This window comes from Diospyros lotus, chromosome 1, assembly GCF_014633365.1.
Source record: "Diospyros lotus cultivar Yz01 chromosome 1, ASM1463336v1, whole genome shotgun sequence".
Classification (NCBI taxonomy): Eukaryota; Viridiplantae; Streptophyta; class Magnoliopsida; order Ericales; family Ebenaceae; genus Diospyros; species Diospyros lotus.
In genome coordinates, this window is record NC_068338.1 from 39,273,958 (window position 1) to 39,295,588 (window position 21,631).

Below are 21,631 nucleotides of genomic sequence, written 5' to 3' on the forward strand. Positions count from 1 at the left end.
TTATGTTTCTATTTTGTTGCTTCCGGAATGGACAATTCTAAAAAATCGTAAAAATAACTCGATTATTGTGTCTATTTCTACTTTTGGTATCATGGTAATTTTCGAAATCAGCAAAAGGAAAAGATTAAGACTTGAGAGAAGGAAATCCAAAACACAAGACTTGAAACCAATTTATAATCACGTCCTCTAGAATTTTTTTGATTGTAAAATAGAAACTCACAAAATAGAACAAGATATATGACTTGGACGTTAAGACAAATTCATATATAGATTTGTGTGCATTTGTTGCCATTTGGTGCATATTCCTTTCAAACCAAAACTATTAGTAATACATAGCTTTTTAAATTAAGAAATATTAGGGAAAAAAAAAACATTTTCCATTCTCTTAAAAAAGCTTAATTAGATTTTTTAATGAATACATGTTTGATATTGCTATTATGATATTTCTTTTTTCTATAAATAAGAATATATTAACAACAAAACACCAAGCGATTATGACATTTCAGCTCTGGCAGAAATCAGTTTATTAAAAAAACCTATTAATTGTTTGGGAAATATTTTTTATTTTCTGCATTTGTTTCAATGTAACAAAGTCCCAAATTCCCGTCTTCTGTAGCGTGAGGGTGAGGGACCAAGTTCAGACACCAGCATACATTTTCCATCTAGACACCAGAAATTCAACAATTTCTACCAGTTTCAATTTCTCCACTTTCATATCCATGGGGCCCCTCTTTCCATTCAGGCAAAAGGATTAGGAATACAGCAATCAGCTTGAAATACATGAAGGGCTGGGTGTGGGTGGGTCCTAGCTTCTAAAACCCGTGGCTATAATTATAACAATCTTTAGTTCTTTACTGTTGAACCAAAAAGCAAATAGTTAACAAAGAAGATGGAGAAGAGACCAGGGGCCATTCAAAATGCAAGCTGATTCGGTTTGAAGTGATTGCAACTTGGAGTCTTCATCACCGAGGAACAGCAAAGTCTAGGGTACGTGAACAAACAAACACACAAATAATAATCAGTGGAAGAACTGTGTCATTTAAAATCCAATATCAAAGTTTGTTGACATGGCGAGGAATGAAAATAGTGCCTCATAAATTTAATTGACCCAGGAGAGAGATCACCAAGGCAGAAGAGATGAGAAGGGGATAAGTAACAGATAGGAGTGGAAAAAGGCCGTCAAGCCTTCTGCTGGGCAGTCTATCCATTGGAGACAGGACACATCATGTTTATTTTAACTTGTACTTTTGGGCCACATTGGTCTGTGTACTACATTTTGAACATCATACAGATTATAGTTCTAATTACAGTTCGCTCAACAAAGAATTATTACCACAAATGAGATGAAAGAAGTTACTCGCACAAACAACTGGGAAACAAAATCTGATCATTCATGTTACACCTCTTTGTGACGACTCTCAAAAAGAAAACAACCAGCAAAGACACTGCAAAAACAATACTAATTGATGGAATTTTTAAGATGAGCACAGGGCGATACTCAAATTTGAATAGTCTGAGGAAACTAAATATAGATGTCTTTCATAACATAACGGCAGTGTCAAAAAGTTTCATAGGAAACTTACATTGAAATGTCAGCTAACGGTTCAAGTAAATGAATTACTCAATAACTTGAGAAAAAAAGGGGGTTTACACAAGCTGCAGGATTTAAAGTAATAAAATTCTAAACTTGAAGGACATTTCTCTTCTTGAAATGATATGGAATCAAAACCTAACCACTTATTGCCATGTATAAATCCAGTAAACCTTGTCACAACGGTGTTGCAAGCCCTATACCAACAAGTAGAAAACTAGTCAGAATACCCAATTGTACAAGAATAATTGAGCGACCCACTATTACATGTAACAAAGTGAATTTTAGTGAATGCCTGAAAAAACATATAAAGCATTTAAACAACCAAATACTGATAACTATACTCAACCTTTTGATTCAAATTCAAACGTTGCAGAGTAAAAAATCCATGCTCGATTCACATCGACAGGAATTAAACAAAGTCAAATAGTTTTGAATAACATAAATGACAGGCTAAAAAGATTAACACTCCATTGACGGCAGCATGAAGCAGATCCACATTAACAGATAACAGTCAACTACAGCAACAAGACGCGGGACTTGTAATATTCACATCAGATGCTTTTGGTAGATGACAGAGCAATTTAGTTAACCTAAACCCTGTTCCATTACTCAATAAATAATGCAAAAAGATTCCCCTTTTTTCAGGGGGGAAAAGGAAAAAAAGAGGAAAATCAACCTTGAGAAAGCCAGCTCCAGCAGGTGGAATCAACGGCGATGCTAGATCTGAGACGAGCTGAAGCAATCGCGCTGTGAAGCGGCATCATCGTCTCCACGCTTCCCAGCACTGCAGCAATCCTGAAAACCCAATCCAACCACTTCCATAAAATACAAATATAAACGCGCATGCACATTCATATACATACATACATAGGAGTTCGGTCTTACCTCAACGCAGCGGAAGGGCTGGTTCTCGTGGAAGAAGAGAAAGGAGAGGAAGAGGGAGTGGGTTTCGGAGATAATAGGGTTTTGGGAAGTAGCGCTTTTGGTCTGGCTGCCGCCGAACGAGCACCGGCCACCAGAGCTGATCGGCACGCCGACGCCATCCCTCTCTCAGGGCTTGGAATTGCGTTGAGATCTTCACTAAGCGCTTAAACCCTAGTCCTCCAATGGATATATTTATCCCCACTAAGCAAATCATGGAAAAAACAAGGGATAGTTACTTTTTTGTTCATACGTATTTAAACTTTATTAAATTAACATGTAAGTATAATTTATAATAAATTTATCTGAAATTAATAATACTTTATATTTATAAGTAGATTTATTATTAATTTTATGTATTACTATTATGAAATTAATTATGTGTGCTGTGTAACTTTAAATGTAAGAGTTATTTTTTAAATTTATTTGTGAATATAATATTTATCTAAATACACCAAAATAATATTAATTATTGATAATGATTAAATAGTAATAATGACATTTTATTTTTAAATAAAGTGTATTTATTTTATTTTTATTTTAATAATCAAATAATTTTATTAATTGATGATAAATTATTTAATCAATCAATAAAATAAAGGCTTAATACATAATTTAGTCCTTGAACTAATAAAAAAAATGACTTTAAGGATATCAACTAAATTGTGTTCACTGTTCATCCCTAGATAAAATAATTTATACACTTTTAGTCCATGACTTAACCGACGTTAACTTTGACTCGTCACGCTGCCACGTCATCGACACGTCACTCCTCAGCACTGCCACGTCACCACAGCTTAATGTATTTTTTAGTCCCTGGACTAATAAAGAAAATGATTTTAAGGATTTCAACTAAATTGTGCTCATTATTTATCACATAACAAAATAATTTTATACACTTTTAGTTCCTAATTTAACCGACGTTAATTTTATCTCGTCACGCTGCCACCTCACTACCACGTCACTCATAATATTCACGTTTGCTATCCATATTTCTATTAAAAAACAACTTCAACACACACTCAGCCATGGCTGTTGGCGGCCATGGGGAGCCATTTTCCCCTTTCTCCTTCTCTGCTCGTTTTGGACCACCATTGCCTCTGCACTCGTCGTCGATTCAGCCATTGCCGATCCCTTAGAACAATTAGGGGTCGGGGACCTTAAACCTAGCAATCAGGGAATGGCTAGGGGTCGGGGACCAAGGTTTTGGGGTTCCCCGACCCCCAACAACTGACGGCCATGGCGGCCAGTTGCCTGACCATTAGGTTCCCGGTCCTAGCCACGACTGGGTCGAGGAACCCAACCTTCCCATGGCCGTGGTCTGGGAGCCCAACTGTGGAGACATTGTTGTTGTTTTTTTTTTTTTTTTAAATATGGACAATAGATGTGGATATTATGAGTGACGTGGTAGCGTGATGAGTCAAAATTAACCTCTCAGATAACGTCGGTTAAGTCAAGGACTAAAAGTGTATAAATTTTTTTTATCCAATGATGAATAGTGAGCACAATTTAGTTGATATCTTTAAAGTCATTTTTTTATTAGTTCAATAACTAAAAAATACATTAAGTCGTGGTGACGTGGAAGTACTGAAGAGTGACGTGGCAAAGTTAACGTCTCAGTTAATCTCGGTTAAGTCAATGACTAAAAATGTATAAATTATTTTGTCTAAAGATGAACAATGAGCACAATTTAATTGACATTCTTAAAGCTATTTTTTTGATTAGTTCAAGAACTAAATTATATATTAAGCCTAAAATAAATATCAGCGAGATGACATTTGTTATGCACATCAAAATAGATGATTTTAAATAAAAATATATTAAGTGTTTAATAATAAAAATAAATTAATACGAAAATAATTAATTAAAAATTATTAACAAATGAAGGTAAATTTTGACATTTTTTATATAATAGAATAGAAAAAATATTTTATTATCTATGCCAGAAAACAATTATGTAATTTATGTTGCTCGATACATATTAATAAGGAATGTAATTGGATTCTATTCTCTTCTTGAGGTTCGACATGGTAATAGAATATTTTCGATAGAATAGATACCACATTTTTTCTATATAGTTAAAATATTTTATTCTTTTATAACAAATTCCTAAATTTTTTGTAAAAAAATTAACAACACATCTATAAACATAAATTGCATTATTAATTTTTAATTTACTGCTGTGCTGTTTCCATTTGGGCCATTGAGGCCGAGAGATTTCTCGCCGACTTCCGCTTCGACTTCTTCGTGGGAATAAAGGCCTCCTTGCCCTGTTCCAAATCTCACTCAGGTTCAGGACCTTCCATCGCTCATCAATGGCAGCCATCTTAGCTCGGAAGTCACTATCTGCTCTTCGTTCTCGTCAGCTTGTAAGTTGTTCTCCGTCTATATAATTTATATGTTTGATTTTGAGTGATTTCGGAACATGCAATAGATTTTTGTCAGTATTTCCAGATCGAAGCCTCTTAAAATTTGAACTTTGCCTCATAATTTTTTGTTTTTTCTGACCGAATCCCTGTCAAATCTGTTAACGTTGAGTTTAGGTTTGGCTTCTTTAGGGCTTGAAAGCTTTTGTAGGCATAGGGTTTCCATAGTCTTCCGTCCGATTTCGATTAAGTTCGTTACCTGTATGTATTGATTTGCATCGGGTTATTTTTCTGAATAGATGTTTGATATTCGATTTGCAAGTGAAATTGGCTGTATCGGCTTTAATTATTACACATTCATTTTATTGAAAGAAAGAAATTTCGGGTTACTCTCCGCCATATCTATTTCCTATGTTCTTTCTCTCTTTCCCTTTTCTTTCGCTCCGTGAACTGGGAACCAGTGTGCGGTGGATGTGTCTAAGCATTGTCCATTTGCCAAATGCTAATTATTGCTTGCACCTGAGTTTGTTTGGCCTATCAAGGAACCAAAGATGGATGATATATGTCTGGAAATCTGATTATCCTGTCATTGTTGTAAGAGCATGAAGTGCTAAAAATTTGTATGAACTGAAAACTGCATATATACATAGAGGATTGTGGAATTTGTTAAGCTGATTACCATGGCATATGAATGGAAAGAATATTTAGTGAACTACTTAATATGATTGTTCCTGCTGCTAATGCTTTTAGTTTCATATATACTATGGTTATTGTGTGCTTGCGCCTCTATTTGTCATGATGATCTTCACCTTCACGTTTGTCACTATCACTGCAAATGATATGCTAAGATGCTATCTACTTCTGCATTCTAGTGTTGATTGGTAACTTCTCTTCCTTGCTCGTCAAAAAAATATATAGATCTTGGCAGGACAAGCCTTGCAGAGTCCAAATCATTATGGGATGGCATTTGCTACACGATCATTTGCAACCAAACACTCATTTTCCACTGATAAAGGTTAGTGCTTTGCTCACAAGTTTGTTCATTCTCTTGTCTTCTACACATAGTTGTTAAAGGCACAAGGTACACTGAGTCACAAATTAGTGCCTGGGGCTTAGGTGTGAGGCGCAAGGCAAAGCGTGAGCCTCAGGCGCATGAGGTGCACATTTATTCAAAATGATTATAAGGAGGTAGATGCAAATTCATAAAATCATAAATGACAAATAACCAATCCTACAAAAATGTAATTGTAGAAAAATAATTAGTTTCTTCTAACTGCAAAAGAGATTAGTGGAAAGAAAAAATTATAGCAAAACACATTGCAAAAAACAATTAGAGGAAAATTATTAGTTTCTTCTAATTTCTTTTGCAATTATAAGAAAGAAAAAAAAATTATAGCAGAATACACAACAAAAACAGTTACAGAAATTTAATTAATTTCTTATACAATTAGTTTCTTTTAAATTGCAAAAGAAATTAGAAGAGAGAGAAAAAAAATGAAAGCATTTGTTTCTTAGCAATTAGTTTTTTCTAAATTACAACAAAAATTAGAAATAGTGTTCTAAAACGCGCTAGGCACTAGGTTGGGCGCCAGACTGGGGCGCTAGCGCCTAGGCGGGGACTAGGAAAATTGTCGTCGTTTTTTTTTTATAACTTTTTGATGTAATTTAATGTTATTTTTAGATAAATCAAAGTTGGAAAGACAAGTGAAATAATGAAATTAAACTTGAGAAAACAAACTGCTAGATTAGTTCTAGGTTCAAGAAGTTTGACTTTTTTTTTTCTTTAGTATTGAGTAATTGACATTGAATTAAAATAGATAATTAGCTAACGACTTTATGAAACATTAACATAGATTATTAAGTTTAGGGTTTAGATTTTGTGAAACACAACTTATAGATGTTACAAACAATAGAATCAAACAAAGACAACAAAAATAACAAAACCAACGGCAAAAATACAACATAGACAAATAAGAAAGATGAATAAGAGCAAAATAACAAAGCGTGTGCACGGTTGCTTTTTTTCTGTTGCTGCAACAAGTAGCAATTTTTTGTATCGGAGGAAGAAGAATTGCAAACCCAGATGATGGCCATACATGCTGGAGGAAGAAGAGCAAAAACCGGCAGGGAGAGAATGGCGAAGAGATGGTTGGCGGCAATGAGAGAGAGAAAGCAACAAGTCCATGAGAGACGGTGGCCGCCTTTTAGAACACTGATTAGAAGATAGAAAAAAAATAGATTAGAACACACAACAAAGAATTAGTTTCTTCTAAATTGCAAAACAAATTAGAAGAAAGAAAGAAAAGCGAAGGCAAATGCAGTCAAGTAGTTCTCCAACGAGGGAGCATCACTGCCAAAGGATCCTGGCAAGGAGGAGATCTAGCTTACCTCCAACTTACACCACTAGGTTCATTTGTCACTGATATACAATAATATGCAATCAAATAAAAAAGAAATAAGATCCAAGATGGCAAATAGATACAAGGCATGCACCTCATGCACCTTGTGTGCCCTGCGTCTTGCATGAGGCACACACCTCAAGCATGGTGCTGCGCCTCAATGGTGATGAGGTGCACCGATTTGCACCTCCGTGCACCTTGTGCCTTTGACAACTATGCTTCTACATGTGCATGGATGTCTTTAATTTCATTAAAGGGTCATTTTATTGAGCATATTCACTTTGTTGGATAGCGACGGTTGCCCATATTGTAGCTACATATTCTTCAGAGAATTCTTACTCTTCCTACGGGTAAAATGGTGAATTGAAGTGTGCTATCAGGCAGTTATTATTTTTCCCAGTGGCATGTACTACTGATTAACTTCCAGTTTACTGCTTAGAAGTTTTAGTATCAAAGATGATTGTGGCCTTTGCCACATGATGGAGAATGCTCTTTTGATCTGGCATGATACATATGCAATATTTTGCTAAACATGAGCATATGCATATAAAGATATTTAGCCTAATAATGTGGTCTTGTAGCATTCAATGTGGATCATTTGCACTCAGTCTCATTGAAAATTTTATATTTGTAGTTTTGCTCATTATAGAAAGGATTTAACCCTTGCTTGATGTACAACTTGTTTTCTTCCCTAGCCCCACAAGGTAATAGAGATCATACCAGAACTTCCAATCATCATGTCAGTTTCACAATGTGGTGTTCAAATTATGAGAGGGCTTCCTAATGCTTAAAGTGTCCACTGAATGTAATTTTGGTAGATCAGATCACCAGTGGTTATGATGGGCATGAGAAGCTAGTTTCACTGAAATGAATACACATATAATTATAGCATATACACAAAATGATTCCAAAATAAATTTATAACAAACATATTTCTGCAAAGTAGTCATATTATACAGCTTCAACCGCACTTAAGGTAACAAGACTTGTTCTATCATTCTTTTTTCTATTGCATATGAAGCCATTCATTTGTATTTTTGCATAAAAGAGGTCCTAATTCTCTAATACTTGCATGAAAGTATGCATAGATGCATGTACTCTTGTAAAACTACTGCCACATGGGAATTGCTAAGATAGGAAAAGTTTGAGAACTCAAATTGTAAATCAGAACTTGAAAAGTGACTAATAGGGGCAATTGCTGACGTAGGAAATGTTTAAAAAATTGAAATTCGTAAATCAAAACTTAGAACCAGTATAAATTGGTAACACAACATGCATGTTATATTTAATACAGTACCACTGTACCTTGGTCTTCTAAGTTACTTTTTCTAGCATATTACTAGAAAGGGATATTACCAATGCTGGTCTTTAATGCAGCTTTAATATAGTGTTGCATAGTACTCTAGCAGGTTGTTGCTTTCAGAGTCCTGATGGAATTAATTGTATATTTAAAAACATATTTTGATGATTCATTACTTAATTTTTTATATTCTTTTACCCTTGTCATTGAACTGCAGATGATGAAGAAAGAGAGAAATTGTCAAAAGAGATCTCTAAGGATTGGAATTCTGGTAATGATCTTTGACAAGTTATGTTGCCATTTGCTTTCTAATATGTTTTCTTCTGGATGCAATAAAAAGTACCTAATGTCACTGATAACCGCAGTGTTTGAACAAAGCATAAATACATTATTCCTCACTGAAATGGTCCGCGGTCTGATGTTGACACTGAAGTACTTCTTTGAACCAAAAGTTACTGTAGGTGCTCTTTGAATACTCCATTGTCCTGCATAATGCTAATAAGTTCTGGAAGGCTTGAAATTTAATGTTTCTTTGTTACACAGATCAATTATCCATTTGAGAAAGGGCCTTTGAGTCCTCGATTCCGTGGTGAACATGCACTCCGACGTTATCCGACCGGGGAGGAGCGGTGCATTGCCTGTAAACTCTGTGAAGCTGTAAGTGTTGATTTTAACTGTCAACTTCTTATACTAAATAACATGTTTAACTTGAAATTTGATTTTCCTACTATGCCATTTTTCCAATTTGTAATGACTACGTTGAAATTAGTTGTGGCCACTGGGCTGATCGTATAAATGAGATATATAATGTCCTTCAGCTTTAAATCATTTTGGCTTAAGGGAAAACAGTGGAATCCATTTGTGGAATTAGGATATGTAAACTGTTATGAGTGAAGCACTCAATGTATTTCAAATTTGGTTATGCTAGGTTGCATTTGTCTTATGAATGTTAACTTTGCGACAGATTTGTCCAGCTCAAGCCATCACGATCGAGGCTGAGGAACGTGAAGATGGAAGCCGTAGAACAACCAGGTAAATGATCTTTATCGGTAGATCTACTCTCTCTCTGTATGCATGTATCTTTACGTGTATCTCACTAGTTTGAATCCCTTAGGTATGACATTGACATGACAAAATGCATCTATTGTGGCTTCTGCCAAGAGGCATGCCCTGTCGATGCCATTGTTGAAGGACCCAATTTCGAATTTGCAACAGAGACTCACGAGGTTTGTGCAAGCCTTTACCATTCAATAAAAAGTCTCATTTGCTCTTCTTTGTAACTTGTAAGCATCAGCATCTCATTTATGTACGTATACCGTCTCCTCGTTGCATGCAGGAGCTTCTCTATGATAAGGAGAAGCTGCTTGAGAATGGAGACCGATGGGAAACTGAAATTGCAGAGAACCTGAGATCTGAAAGCCTCTACCGTTGATTCCTCACTCACTCTAATCATTATGAGTTCCAGTAATTCCTGCCTGGCGTGCAGTTGTGTTTTCTCAAATTCTAAGAGAAATCTGATGAATAAGTAGTAGATCAAATCTATCTGTGTATGAGAATTTTATGTTTTTGGTGATTGTCCTTTCTACTCTGGTTATGGGAGCACTCTTTTATTTGGATTTTGAACCAGTTCCTTCCTCTATGCATTCTTTTGGTGTTTGCATGGTTTTTGTAGTTCCATGCCTTATCACACATTGTAAAGATTTCAGCATTTTGCTCATCATTTAGTACTGAAAATGATTTTGCATGGTTTTCTTAGCCAAAACGTATCAACAATTTACAAAGCTTATTTGGTATATATTTCAATTTTTGTGTTTTTATTTTTTGGTAGTGTTCAGGCTTTGTTTTCATTTTTTTTTAAATGAAACCTTTATACATTGTTTGATAATTATGATTTGTCTTTTTTTTTTTAAATTTTGCCCCCATTATTTGTGTAACTTATTTTTCTTCGTCTACTTTTTTTGTCTCCACATCCCCCTTGGGGTGACTTTTAGGTGGTGGGAAACCAAAGAAAATCATAGTAAAATAAAAGTAGTGATTTTTTTTTTTTTTTTTGGGAGACGTGAAAACTTCTGAGCGAAAACAAGGAATTAAATGTTATTTTTAGAAATGAAAATAAAAGCTAGAAAGTAAAATTTAAAATGGTACGAAGGAAACAACTGCCAACTGCCTAGTAAACATTAAAAATACATTTATGAGCTACTGAAAACGTTGAATGCAATTACAAAAATCTAACGATATTTTTATCTATTTGTTTATTTAGTTTTGATAATAATTGATCGATTGTTTAGTTCATGTAGAGACAGGCAATTGGTAAATAGAAACTGCTGATAATGGCATATAGCAGCAATTCTGTATCAAAGGTAAAATTTAGTCTGATTGGGTGGTTGGAAAATTTGGCCTCTACTTTAGTTGTTTTAATTTTGCTTTACCAGGGGCTGATTTATGTGTAAAGCAGCTCACAAAAATTTAAATTTAAAAGATATTTTTTTTTGCCCAATTTTAATTCAGCCCAGTCCAACCTCAATTCAGATCCGCCCAATGTTTTCCAGCCCACCCCCACCTCCCTGCAAACCCTTCTCCTCCCCCTCACGACCTCGCCCTCGCCCTCTCCCTCTGCCTCTCTCTCGCCCTCGCTCGCCCTCGCCCTCGCTCCCTCTGATTCAGGTTTTAGCCCCCAGAACTTCTAGATTTGCTTCATTCGAGCCCGGATCTGTACAACTGGTATGTTTTCTCTTCTTTGATTCTCTCGATTGACAGCTAAATCTAGATATTAGGCTTGCGGTTTTTATGCTTTTCGGCCATATTTTTTTTACCTGTTTATGCTTGATTTGTTGTTGAAGTCTCTGCCTTTTTTTCAGCAAGTTTTAAGTTAAGTGATTTTCCTGCGAACTTTTGTGTCTTCTTGCACTATTTGGGTTTGAGAAAATTTCACCTTTCCCGTCAACTGCATTTGCCTATTTACCTATTTGACTACTGCATTTAGTTAGGAATTGTCGTGGCTGGAAGGTAAATGGTTTGTTGAAGTCAGGGATGCCGAGTATAGGAACCTCACTCGTGGCTTGTTTATGGTTCCCAAATGCAGCTTCTGCCTCTTCATCCCACTTAAAGCTGTCTTTCTTCAATAGGTCAGATAATGGCTTTGTTAGGATTTGCATGAGTTAGCATCAATTCTCCGTAGAGGATTTTAAATGTAGTTAGAAATAAGTTTGTATTTTATGTTTTATGAGTTTAAAATGTAATGGAACTAACTTCTTTAGAGTTAGTATCGGTAGTCCTTTTATTTCTTTAAATTTGCATTTAGGTCCTTAACTTGTAACCGCCTTTAGCTCTTATAAATAGAGGTGGATAGGCTCTGGGTGGGTAATTCCAGCATTCATTTTTTCGAATCATCTTGCACAGATTATAGAGAGTATTGAGAGAGAACCCTTGCTCGGTCCTTGTATTCTCGGAGGGAGGCTATTGATTCATAGCCAGTTGTGTGAGAGGGAGTGCTGTAATCTTGATTACTTTCTAGTGGATTTCTAAAAGGCTTCGACTGTCTAGATGTAAGGCATATTCATGCCTGAACCAGGATAAGTCTCTTGTCTCATTTATTTTTCTGTTATTGCTTTGTTTTTCTTCTAACTTGTGTTATTCTATTTCTGGTTCTATCGGGTGAGTGCTAGTTGTGAGAGAGTGGGGTTTCTTGTGTGGTGTTAGGTCCTATATTCAACAAGCTTTCTTATAACTCCATAATTCCTTACGAACCACCTATAGTAGTCGGTCAATCCCAAGAATCCCCTCAGTGACCTGACATTCCTTGGTCTAGGCCATGATAACATAGCAGATATCTTCTTGGGATCAGTGCTAACCCTAGCACTAGAGATCACATATCCCAAATACTCCACTTGCGTCTGAGCAAAGGTACATTTGGACTTTTTTATGCACAACCGATTGAGTCTAAGGACTTGGAATGCAATCCTAAGGTGTTCTAAGTGCTTGGTGAAGGAGGGGCTGTAGATTAAGATATCGTCCAAGAATACCAACACGAATTTGCGGAGGTAGGGTTCAAAGATATGATTTATAAGAGCTTGGAAAGTTGCGAGTGCATTGGTTAAACCGAAAGACATTACGGTGAATTCATAATGCCCACGGTAAGTTTTAAAAGCAATCTTATGAATGTTAGTGGGGTTCATCCAGATCTTAGGTCAAGCTTAGAAAACACTGAGGCATGGGTTAGTTCATCGAGTAGGTTTTCAATGATAGGAATAGAGAATTTGTTTTTAATGGTGATGTTGTTAAGTTGGCAGTAATCAATGCAGAATCGTCAGGTTCCATCATTTTTCTTAACTAAAAGGATGGGAGATGCAAAAGGGCTTTTGCTGGGGCGGATCAAGGATTGGTCCAACATTTCTTTGACCAATGTTTCAATCTCAGTTTTCAATTTCGAAGGGTATCTATACGATCTGATATTGACTGGTTCTGTATTTGGCTGTAGGGGAATTGTGTGATCAAAGGGTCTTTTAGGGGGTAGGCTATTAGGTTCTACAAACAAGTCCCTAAGCTCAATAAGTAGTGCATCAAGAGAAGACAATTCATGTGCCTTCCATTGTGTGGTAGCTGGGAAACTGTCGGTCATTAGACATTGGCCTCCTTGTTCTTCCTGATCATCATAGGCCTCAATTGTAAAGAGTTGTGCCACCTGAGATATCTTGCACTTAAATAACTTGTGCAACATTTTTCCTCTGATTAGTTTGCACACCCCCGTCTCCACACTTCCTTGTAACGTAATTCTCCTATCTCCCCTTGCCAGCGTAACCTTCATTTTGTTAAAGTCAAAGCTGATGGGGCTGACCTCTCTCATCCAGTCTACTCTCAAAACTATTTGGCAACCTCCCAATTTAAGTAATCTAAGATCAACTTTGAATGATTCCCCTTGCATTGTCCAACAAAACCCCAGACATGTTGACTTACTCGACACTCGACTCCCATTAGCCACTGTCACCCCCAGTGGTTGCGTTTCCAACTCTGATTGCTCGGTTTCCCCTCGCCATCGATTGCTTAGTGTCGCATCTATACGAATTGAGGTTTTCGTGCTCGGTGCCGCCGTTTCCGTCCAACACAAAACGGTTCACAACTCCGTGCTTGGTGCTGTCGTCGATTCACAACTCTGATTCGATGATTTTTGTCCATAAGCTAATGATTTTGCTTTCATTGTGATAATATGATTGTGTTGTTATAATTTTTCAAAGTGATTTGGAACCATTTCGTGCTAGGGTTGTTGATTTGAGGTTGCCCTATTTTTTTTTCCCTGCTTTCCTAGATAATTCCCTCATTATTTTTTCCCAAAAAATGTGTTATGTAATTTATATTTATTTTTGGATTGAGTAATACTTTTTTATATTGAAAATTATATTTACAAAAAAAGTCTTTATGTTTTTTTATTTATGCTTTTTTCTCTATTTTTGTTTCTTACTTTTTTGAAAAATATTGTTTCCCCATTTTCGTTTGGGAAACGTTCCCATTTCCTATTTCCATTTTAATGCAATCTAGTTTGGCATCATGATTGATGTTAATTTGTAGTTGAAGTATTCAATTATCATATATAGGGATCTATTGCAGCTGTGAAGGATATTACTCTACCATTATTTATGTTGTTTTATTTTTGTTTAAAATTCACTATATCTCTAGAGACATTGCTGTTAGCATAGAAAATGATGTAGAATTAGTTTAGAGTTTTGCAACTCATATTGACTCGGTACATATGTGTGCCCCTGATACCATTTGTCACAGCCGAGGAATGATGCTCTGATACCATTTGTCACAACCCTAGGGTTTAGCCTAAGATTGGAATGACAATTGGAAGGAGGTGATGAATAGAATTAAGAACAAAATGTTGGGAGGAAGAAATGGATAGAAATTGGGAAAGAATATAGAGAGAAATGGGGAAGAGAAATAGAGAGAAAATGAGAGGGAGATTGTCGAGAATTGTAAAGAGAGAATTAGAAATTCATTTAATCAATTCAAGCATGTCCAACAAACTTCTAACAACAGCCTTATATAGGCGTCATTGACTTCTAACAATCTAACCACTTGCTAACAATATATCCTAACAATTATTATAAACCTATTACAAGGTTACCCCTTTTATTATATTCCTATTACAACATTGACTCTCCTATACTCCTAGGTGCATGACAATTCCTCCCGCCTTAAAATGTTTCTTGTCCCCAAGAAACTTATTATCGTTGAGCTGCTCTTTCTTCATCCCACTCCCACCTTCATTTTCTGTTCAATCTCTTTTTCCCTCTTTCTCCTTCTAGGCCTTTTCTTCTTTGTTCTTCGGATTCCAAGAATCATCACCGGCATAACTTGGACTAGCACTTCAATAGGGGAAACTTGATTGACCTCAATGGCTTCAAATTAAAATTTGAGTGCTTGAATAGCAGACCGAAGCTTAGAGTCCTCAACATTGTCGTCTATGTTTCTTATGAATAGAGTTCGAGATGGTTGTTCCCCCTGAGGATGTTCTCCATAAATCAAACTAATAGATCCTCCAAAATGACAATAAGGGAAGCTATCCTTTCCCAAGTCCAATTCTCCAACACTGCCAAAAAAATCCAAATCTTTAGTATCATTTCTAGTAAGTCAACCCCATCAGTCACCCCTGACAGTAAGTCATCGCCATTAGGGGAAGGTTTTCCAATAGTTTGTGCCTCAATTCCCTCAAGAGATTCAAAAGGTTCCTCTTCCTCATAGTGAGACGTTGCAACACCAATAGGATGGCTACCTAAATCAGAAAGTTTAAAGAACTTCACTATCTGGGATTCCATTGACCTCGGTTTCCTAGGGCCAATGAAGGAACTGAATTTTTGTCTTCTGTTCCTATTCTTCCATCCATTTTCACACCAAGCTTCTGACAAGATAATGAAGGAGGTCCAACAGAGTCATGATAACCAGGCTTTGATGCCTCAATGCTGTAATTCCTATCATTGTATTGAGGTTCCCCAACAATTAAACCATCTGCCCTTGTCGGTAATTCTGCAACATCTTCGTCTCATTCATAAGAATTTTTCTTAAGCTCACTCTCAACATTTTTCTCCTCCACATCAGCAACATCTCCTTCTTTTAGCTTATTGGGATTCACTCCTACTAAATGGTTGTCAGAATCCATCCTCTTTTGGTTAGAATTTTCATAATGATCATCTACAACATTCCTTCTCAGTTTGTCGAAGAATTCTGCTGGAAACTTGTAGTTGTACTCCTTCGACTGCTCTATGTTAAGGAAATCCTCTTTATTAAAACTCCCATGATAATCCTCAAAGAATTCTAGTCGTGTAGCATCTAGTCGAATTCCTTGTTCGATTCATGTACCACACTTCTTGTTATCTTGTCTGATTGGTTGATTCCCTTCTCCAACTTCTTTTCCCATGCATAAGGCTCCTGGCCAAACTTCCCTTGATGTCTACCTCCAGCTGAAAATGCAGCATTCTTTTGCTGTAAGTTAGGCTCCCATGATCTCATGCAGGCTTTGCCCGTCATGGCAAAAATTTGGTGAGTTGGACAAGCCACAAGCCACGAAATCGAAGCACTGTCCATCCTAAATCCACACGCTTCCCTTTTGTAACTGCCTCACCCAATCACCTCTAAAATTGATCCAATAAGTGGCAAATTGCAGCCACTATTATGCTTCAAGGTAAGTCTATTTTAGCAGCATAAGAAATTGCACACTTATTGCAATTTGATCGGCCTTCTAGAGTTCCCTAGATCTCCATCCGAAGTGTGAATCAATCGCTCCAGTGGTCACCTTCACAACTGAGATCGCCGAAGTCACGGAACTGGTCTAGATCGCCTGCTGATCCTGGTTTTCGTAATCGCCTTCAAATTTCGAGAGTCAAGCTTCTTGCGTCGGAATCAACTGGCCAAGCCGTCTTCCAATTCCAAGCCTCAAACATCAGTCGCCCTCACCTCTTTGTGCGCCGGATTCATTTCCCCTTGTGCGTCGGAATCAATTCTGCCAGATCGCCGAAGTTTCCTCACTAGAATCGTCTGGGCTGCTCGCCCTCCTTGAGCGACTGTGATGCAACCAACGAAATTCTGCGGAATTAAGAATTCAATGGTTGCAGTAGCTTACGACTTGGCTTCCAATTCCGTTTAAGTTGCTTCACCCATCCACTTTAAACAAACTTACTGCGATTCGCGGCTGAGCGTCAACCTTTTGTTCGCTTCCAAGAAAAGTCGAACAACTCTTCCAGATCACAAGCTGTGATCACTTATACCTCAGCTTCCCATACCTGCTGCGCTACTCTAATTTGGACTTCAAATTCCACTTGGTATCACCGTCGACCTCTCCCTAGCACGCCAATTCCGAGCAATACTTATTAAAATTCGTTGTTGTTCGTCAACATCTTGCGTTGCCCATTCCGAATCTGTTGCTGGATCACTTTCGATGGACTTCGACACCACTCGCGAAGGCTCCTCAGTTTGCGTTGCCTCTGGTGCTATCCGTGTCGCCAACTTCAGCGAATCTCCCGTACCAGTCGTTTGCTCTAATCACGAATCCTCTTGGCTTGCTCGTCTTCGATTCCGATCAAGAATAGATTGAAATTACAACTGAGGAACGATGCTCTGATACCATTTGTCACAACCCTAGGATTTAGCCTAGGATTGGAATGACAATTGGAAGGAGCTGATAAATAGAATTAAGAACATAATGCTGGGAGGAAGAAATGGATAGAAATTGGGAAAGAATATAGAGAGAAATGGGGAAGAGAAATAGAGAGAGAATGAGAGGGAGATTGTAGAGAATTGTAGAGAGAGAATTAGAAATTCATTTAATCAATTCAAGCATGTCCAACAAACTCCTAACAACAGCCTTATATAGGCGTCATTGACTTTTAACAGCCTAACCACTTGCTAACAATATATCCTAATAGTTATTATAAACCTATTACAAGGTTATCCCCTTTATTATATTCCTATTACAGTATTGACCCTCCTATACTCCTAGGTACATGACAATGTGTGCCCCTGATGATATCTGTAAGTCATTAGTTTATAATTTTGTGCTATTCTAGAGTCATATTGTTGCCCTACTTTTGTCATAGCAGTATCTATAAAGTGTATATATAAATTTATCAGCTTGTATCTTTCTACTTTTAGCTCCCCTTGAGCTTATGTTGATGCATAACATTTGAAGGAGATACAGCACGTCCCAAATGTACAAGGCTTCTTGCTTTGTGAGTTAGGGGAAGGTCATTTTTAATTTTTTTTATACGTATAGCCTTACCCTTACAAATAGGCAAATTAATCATCTTTTCTCATTTATCTATATGATAGAACTAAAATTGATATTTTCGTGCACTTACCCAAAGGCAAAAAGAATAATATGCCTATGTATCCATTCACTAACTTGCATTAGTTGATTGAGGGTTTCTAGAAAATGAATTTGATCCATTACTTGATTTTGTTTTATACAATTAAGAAAAGAGCAAGTAAGTGAAACAATCACATTCTCTAATAGGCTGTTGCATATCTATTTTGCAAAAATAATATTCTTATCTTTTTAGGTGGTGATGATTATGGTTGTAATGTTGGGGTCCAGATAATTTAACGGCATATATGATGGTGGTGAAGAAAATAAAATAGATATTATCATCATTTGCATTGTTTATTGGATGCGTTGCAATTCTATGAAACACAACTATTAAATGGTAATAACCATCAATATATATAAATATATTCAAAGTTTACAAGGTATTAAGTCTTGTCTCATTTAGTATAAATGTGTGCTAGTGAATTCATGTTTACTCAGCCCTTTCCTCTTTGCTCTAGTGGTTGATGAATTCACTAAAAACATCTAATAACAGGTGCCTTGGTATATGTTATTTGCAGATAACATTGTTTTGGTGAATAAGACAAAAAAAAGTGTGAACATTAAGCTTGAGATATGAAAGGACATCTTAGAATACAAAGAGTTCAGTTGAGCATATTGAAAATTAAATATATAAAATGTAAGTTTAATTAAAATAGAAGTATAGGTGATTTTTGTTGAGATTAAAACATTAAGTCATTCCAAAACAAAAAAGAATAAACTAGTTTGGTTATCTCGGGTCAATTGTTCAAAAATAAGGTGAGATTATTGAAGATATTACTCACAATATTAAGACTAGTTCTGCTGTTTGGCATGGAATGTTGGGCAGTGAAGCACCAATGTGTGCAAAATATGAATGTAACCATGAGGAGCATGTTAGATGCGCACCCTACAAAAAAGGATAGAACTAGGAATAATGATATCCTTTATAAAGTTTGGTGTGGTTTCTCTTGAAGATATGATACGTGTGCTGCAATTAAGGTAGTTTAGTTCTATAACAAAAATATTGATAGATGCTCCCCCAAACAAGAATGGATGGAATATAAGAAGTTTTCAGGAAAAAAGTTAGATCAAGACAGTGGGAGTTTTGGTGAGAAGCACTTAACTATCACATGCATTATAATACCTTACAGGAGAGATGTTCATGGATAAAGATGATTGGTGCGCCAGAATCCATGTACCTAACCTACCAAAATTAAAATTTGATGCTTTGTTTATATTTTGCCACTTTTGAGCATTTTAATCACATAGTTCACAGGTTGACAGAAGTATGACTGGTAAGAGGAACACCCCCCCCCCCCCCCCTCCCTCCTCCCCTCCTTCCCATTTTCCTTTTTTCTGAAATATCAAGGTGGTTTGATGAAGAAATAGTCAAGTTTTGATCCTAACGCTTAACTGGATAAGCTCAAGTTAAGAAGGGGGACAATGTAAGAAACGAAAATTAGGTGTCCTAGAACCCTGAGGAATAGAAGACAATGATATAGTTTCGTGAACAAATAATAAATAAAGAAGTAACAAGATGAGTGAGATTATAAGTTATTTTTCATGAATTTCTTGCTTAAACAGCTTTAGCTGTAAAATAAAGAGCCTTGGTTATTTCTGCATTCCAGAGTGTTGGATTCTTCAATAATATTATGTAGCTTAGTGTACCTTTCAGGCCCAATCTCCTCATACAAGAAAGTTACACAATGAATTTTGTGACTTCACTTTGTAGAAGATCGAATCTCAGTGAGCTGGTTAAAACCGTTACTGTGTACAGCAGTGCAAGTGGTAAATTCTTCCTGTTACTTTGTTGAGAATTGAACTCCTATTTCAATATTGGTGGGATTTCTGTGTGTAACATGTTTATTGGTCTTAATTAGATGTAACTGGAGGAGGGCTTAGCTTGACATTCAGGCGATGGGCTACTAAAAAGACAGCCGGATCCACAAAGAACGGGCGGGACTCCAAACCAAAGAATCTTGGAGTGAAGAAATTTGGGGGTGAGGTGAGTGAGTGGATGCCTCTTTAGATGGCATTTTGCCCCCGAACCAATACATAAGTTTGTTTTGCCAAGCTCACTTGCATTCTCATTATCATGCAGAAAGTAATACCCGGGAATATCATTGTTCGCCAAAGAGGAACCCGCTTTCATCCAGGTGATTATGTTGGAATGGGAAAGGATCACACCCTGTATGCATTGAAAGAAGGCCTCGTCAAATTTGAACGCCACAAACTGAGCGGGCGCAAGTGGGTGCACGTCGAGCCCAAGGATGGCCATATGCTCCATCCTGTCTACTCAACTGCTGGAGTTAATGAGATGAAGACAGCTGCCTGAATTTTCTTTCCGTTTTCGTCTGGAATTAGATTTTCACTGTAACCAACCTTAACCTGGCTGAGTTTATGGCACTCAAAGGTGCAGCCTGAATTTTGTAGGCAAATTGTGATAAGAGCCTTTCTCTGGTGGGGGGATGGTATAATTTTTTCCCACACCATATCCATATTTAACCAAATGATGTTATGATAATAAAGAAACTAGGTTCTCTGCCTAGATTAGCCAGCTAGGCAGTTGAAAAGCTTTAGTGTTGTGGCATATGCCCCGTTGCCTGTTCAGATCAGACTCTCTTCAAGATGGATGAGGCTGCCTTTGTTTTTTTGGGGTCTGGGCTTAAGAAAGATTTAAGGAATATCGGAATAGAGACGCCATGTTAATGTGTTGTTATGTAAATTATAAATACATTACATTTAAAATAGAATTTATCTTTGTCATCCATGGTTGGTCTTGCATGTTAATTTGTTGGTTAATGTTATTTGTATAGAAACAGTTTTATATGTAAGTTTACAGGATGATATTCTCGCGATAAAGTGAGAATTTATTGCGATAAATTTGCGATTTTCTCTTCTCTCTCTCTCTCTTTCTCCCCTTTCCCCTTCAGTATTGCCTCTCACAATCTTTATCTCGTTGCTACCATTGTTGTTGCCTCACACTTGCTGCTACCTCACCTGGCCGACCATCGCCTTGCCTTTCGCTTGATCGACCGTCACTCAATACTTACTGCATCTTTGTCTGGCTTCCTCGTCACTTGAGGTGGCAGTTGATCAAGCGAGAGGCAAGGCAGTGGTCGGCCAAACGAGAGATGAGTGGCAGGCGGTGAGCAGTGAGCGGCAAGAGCGAGGCAGGTTGTGGCGGATGGTGCTAAAAGGGAAGGAGATGAGAGAAAGGAGGAGAGAGAGTATAGAAAAAAGTAAAATGGTCATTGAGACAAGAGTAAGAGGGACAAAATTATCTGTTCAACTTTCTTGTAAACCCACTAGCAAGTGGCCTTCATGCAAAATAGTATGATCTTTTTTTTTTTTTTTCTGATATAATTCGTTAGTTCATAACTTTAGAGGGAAAGATTAATATGATATAAATAACCATGAGAAGGCCTTATACCAAGCGGTCCCATGGTCTAGTGGTCAGGACATTGGACTCTGAATCCAGTAACCCGAGTTCAAATCTCGGTGGGACCTTGATTTTTTTGCATCCATTTTTTATTTTGTTTTAACTGCAGAAGAAACATAATAAAAAGGAACCGGGGCACACGGCACAAATGGACAGCCAGCTAATTATTAAAAAAATATTAACAAAAGAATCAACTCAAAATCATAATTACGCCTTGACGAAATAATAAGACTTTTTCTACATTAGTAATGCTTATTTCTTTGTGGAAGAGATTG

General features: G+C 36.9%; 3 protein-coding genes and 1 non-coding gene across 7 annotated transcripts; 3 read left to right on the top strand and 1 right to left on the bottom strand.

Annotated features, from left to right (window-relative positions):
* Positions 1-595: 595 nt before the first annotated feature.
* Positions 596-2,707, bottom strand: LOC127806141 (protein NONRESPONDING TO OXYLIPINS 2, mitochondrial). Of its 2 annotated transcripts, none has more exons than XM_052343236.1 (3): positions 2,480-2,707; positions 2,271-2,389; positions 596-982 (listed from the first exon to the last, which is right to left on the bottom strand). In XM_052343236.1, exons 1-3 carry the CDS (start codon positions 2,635-2,637, stop codon positions 963-965), a joined length of 297 nt encoding a protein of 98 aa, XP_052199196.1. In that variant the 5' UTR covers positions 2,638-2,707; the 3' UTR covers positions 596-962. The 2 variants fall into 2 exon arrangements, with proteins under 2 accessions (XP_052199196.1, XP_052199189.1); XM_052343229.1 differs by lacking the exon at positions 596-982 and adding an exon at positions 1,519-1,788 and having other exon boundaries at positions 2,480-2,704.
* A 1,991-nt stretch (positions 2,708-4,698) lies between these two features.
* On the top strand, positions 4,699-10,217 carry LOC127807206 (NADH dehydrogenase [ubiquinone] iron-sulfur protein 8, mitochondrial). Its single transcript, XM_052344885.1, has 8 exons — positions 4,699-4,884; positions 5,800-5,896; positions 8,798-8,851; positions 8,946-9,037; positions 9,124-9,237; positions 9,545-9,612; positions 9,695-9,806; positions 9,917-10,217. The coding sequence occupies exons 1-8, from the start codon at positions 4,831-4,833 to the stop codon at positions 10,010-10,012; spliced, it is 687 nt and encodes a 228-aa protein (XP_052200845.1). The 5' UTR covers positions 4,699-4,830; the 3' UTR covers positions 10,013-10,217.
* Positions 10,218-11,108: 891 nt separating this feature from the next.
* Positions 11,109-20,684, top strand: LOC127807188 (uncharacterized). Of its 3 annotated transcripts, none has more exons than XM_052344860.1 (4): positions 11,109-11,301; positions 19,573-19,702; positions 19,795-19,919; positions 20,016-20,684. In XM_052344860.1, exons 1-4 carry the CDS (start codon positions 11,119-11,121, stop codon positions 20,247-20,249), a joined length of 672 nt encoding a protein of 223 aa, XP_052200820.1. In that variant the 5' UTR covers positions 11,109-11,118; the 3' UTR covers positions 20,250-20,684. The 3 variants fall into 3 exon arrangements, with proteins under 3 accessions (XP_052200820.1, XP_052200837.1, XP_052200827.1); XM_052344877.1 differs by having other exon boundaries at positions 11,134-11,301; positions 19,590-19,702; XM_052344867.1 differs by having other exon boundaries at positions 11,135-11,301; positions 19,578-19,702.
* Positions 20,685-21,352: 668 nt separating this feature from the next.
* TRNAQ-CUG (transfer RNA glutamine (anticodon CUG)) lies at positions 21,353-21,424 on the top strand. The gene has a single exon. It is a non-coding gene; the product is annotated as a tRNA-Gln (tRNA).
* The last annotated feature ends 207 nt before the right edge of the window (positions 21,425-21,631 follow it).

Bases quoted from the DNA above. Each gene is read 5' to 3' on its own strand.
- LOC127806141 (XM_052343236.1), bottom strand. From the start codon at position 2,637: ATGGCGTCGGCGTGCCGATCAGCTCTGGTGGCCGGTGCTCGTTCGGCG. The intron at 2,390-2,479 runs GTAAGACCGAAC...TTGGGTTTTCAG, and splicing joins AGCCCTTCCGCTGCGTTGAG to GATTGCTGCAGTGCTGGGAA. The intron at 983-2,270 runs GTTGATTTTCCT...CACGTACCCTAG, and splicing joins CTGGAGCTGGCTTTCTCAAG to ACTTTGCTGTTCCTCGGTGA.
- LOC127807206 (XM_052344885.1), top strand. From the start codon at position 4,831: ATGGCAGCCATCTTAGCTCGGAAGTCACTATCTGCTCTTCGTTCTCGT. The intron at 9,038-9,123 runs GTAGGTGCTCTT...TTTGTTACACAG, and splicing joins TCTTTGAACCAAAAGTTACT to ATCAATTATCCATTTGAGAA. The intron at 9,807-9,916 runs GTTTGTGCAAGC...CGTTGCATGCAG, and splicing joins TTGCAACAGAGACTCACGAG to GAGCTTCTCTATGATAAGGA.
- LOC127807188 (XM_052344860.1), top strand. From the start codon at position 11,119: ATGTTTTCCAGCCCACCCCCACCTCCCTGCAAACCCTTCTCCTCCCCC. The intron at 11,302-19,572 runs GTATGTTTTCTC...AATATTATGTAG, and splicing joins AGCCCGGATCTGTACAACTG to CTTAGTGTACCTTTCAGGCC. The intron at 19,703-19,794 runs GTAAATTCTTCC...GGTCTTAATTAG, and splicing joins TGTGTACAGCAGTGCAAGTG to ATGTAACTGGAGGAGGGCTT.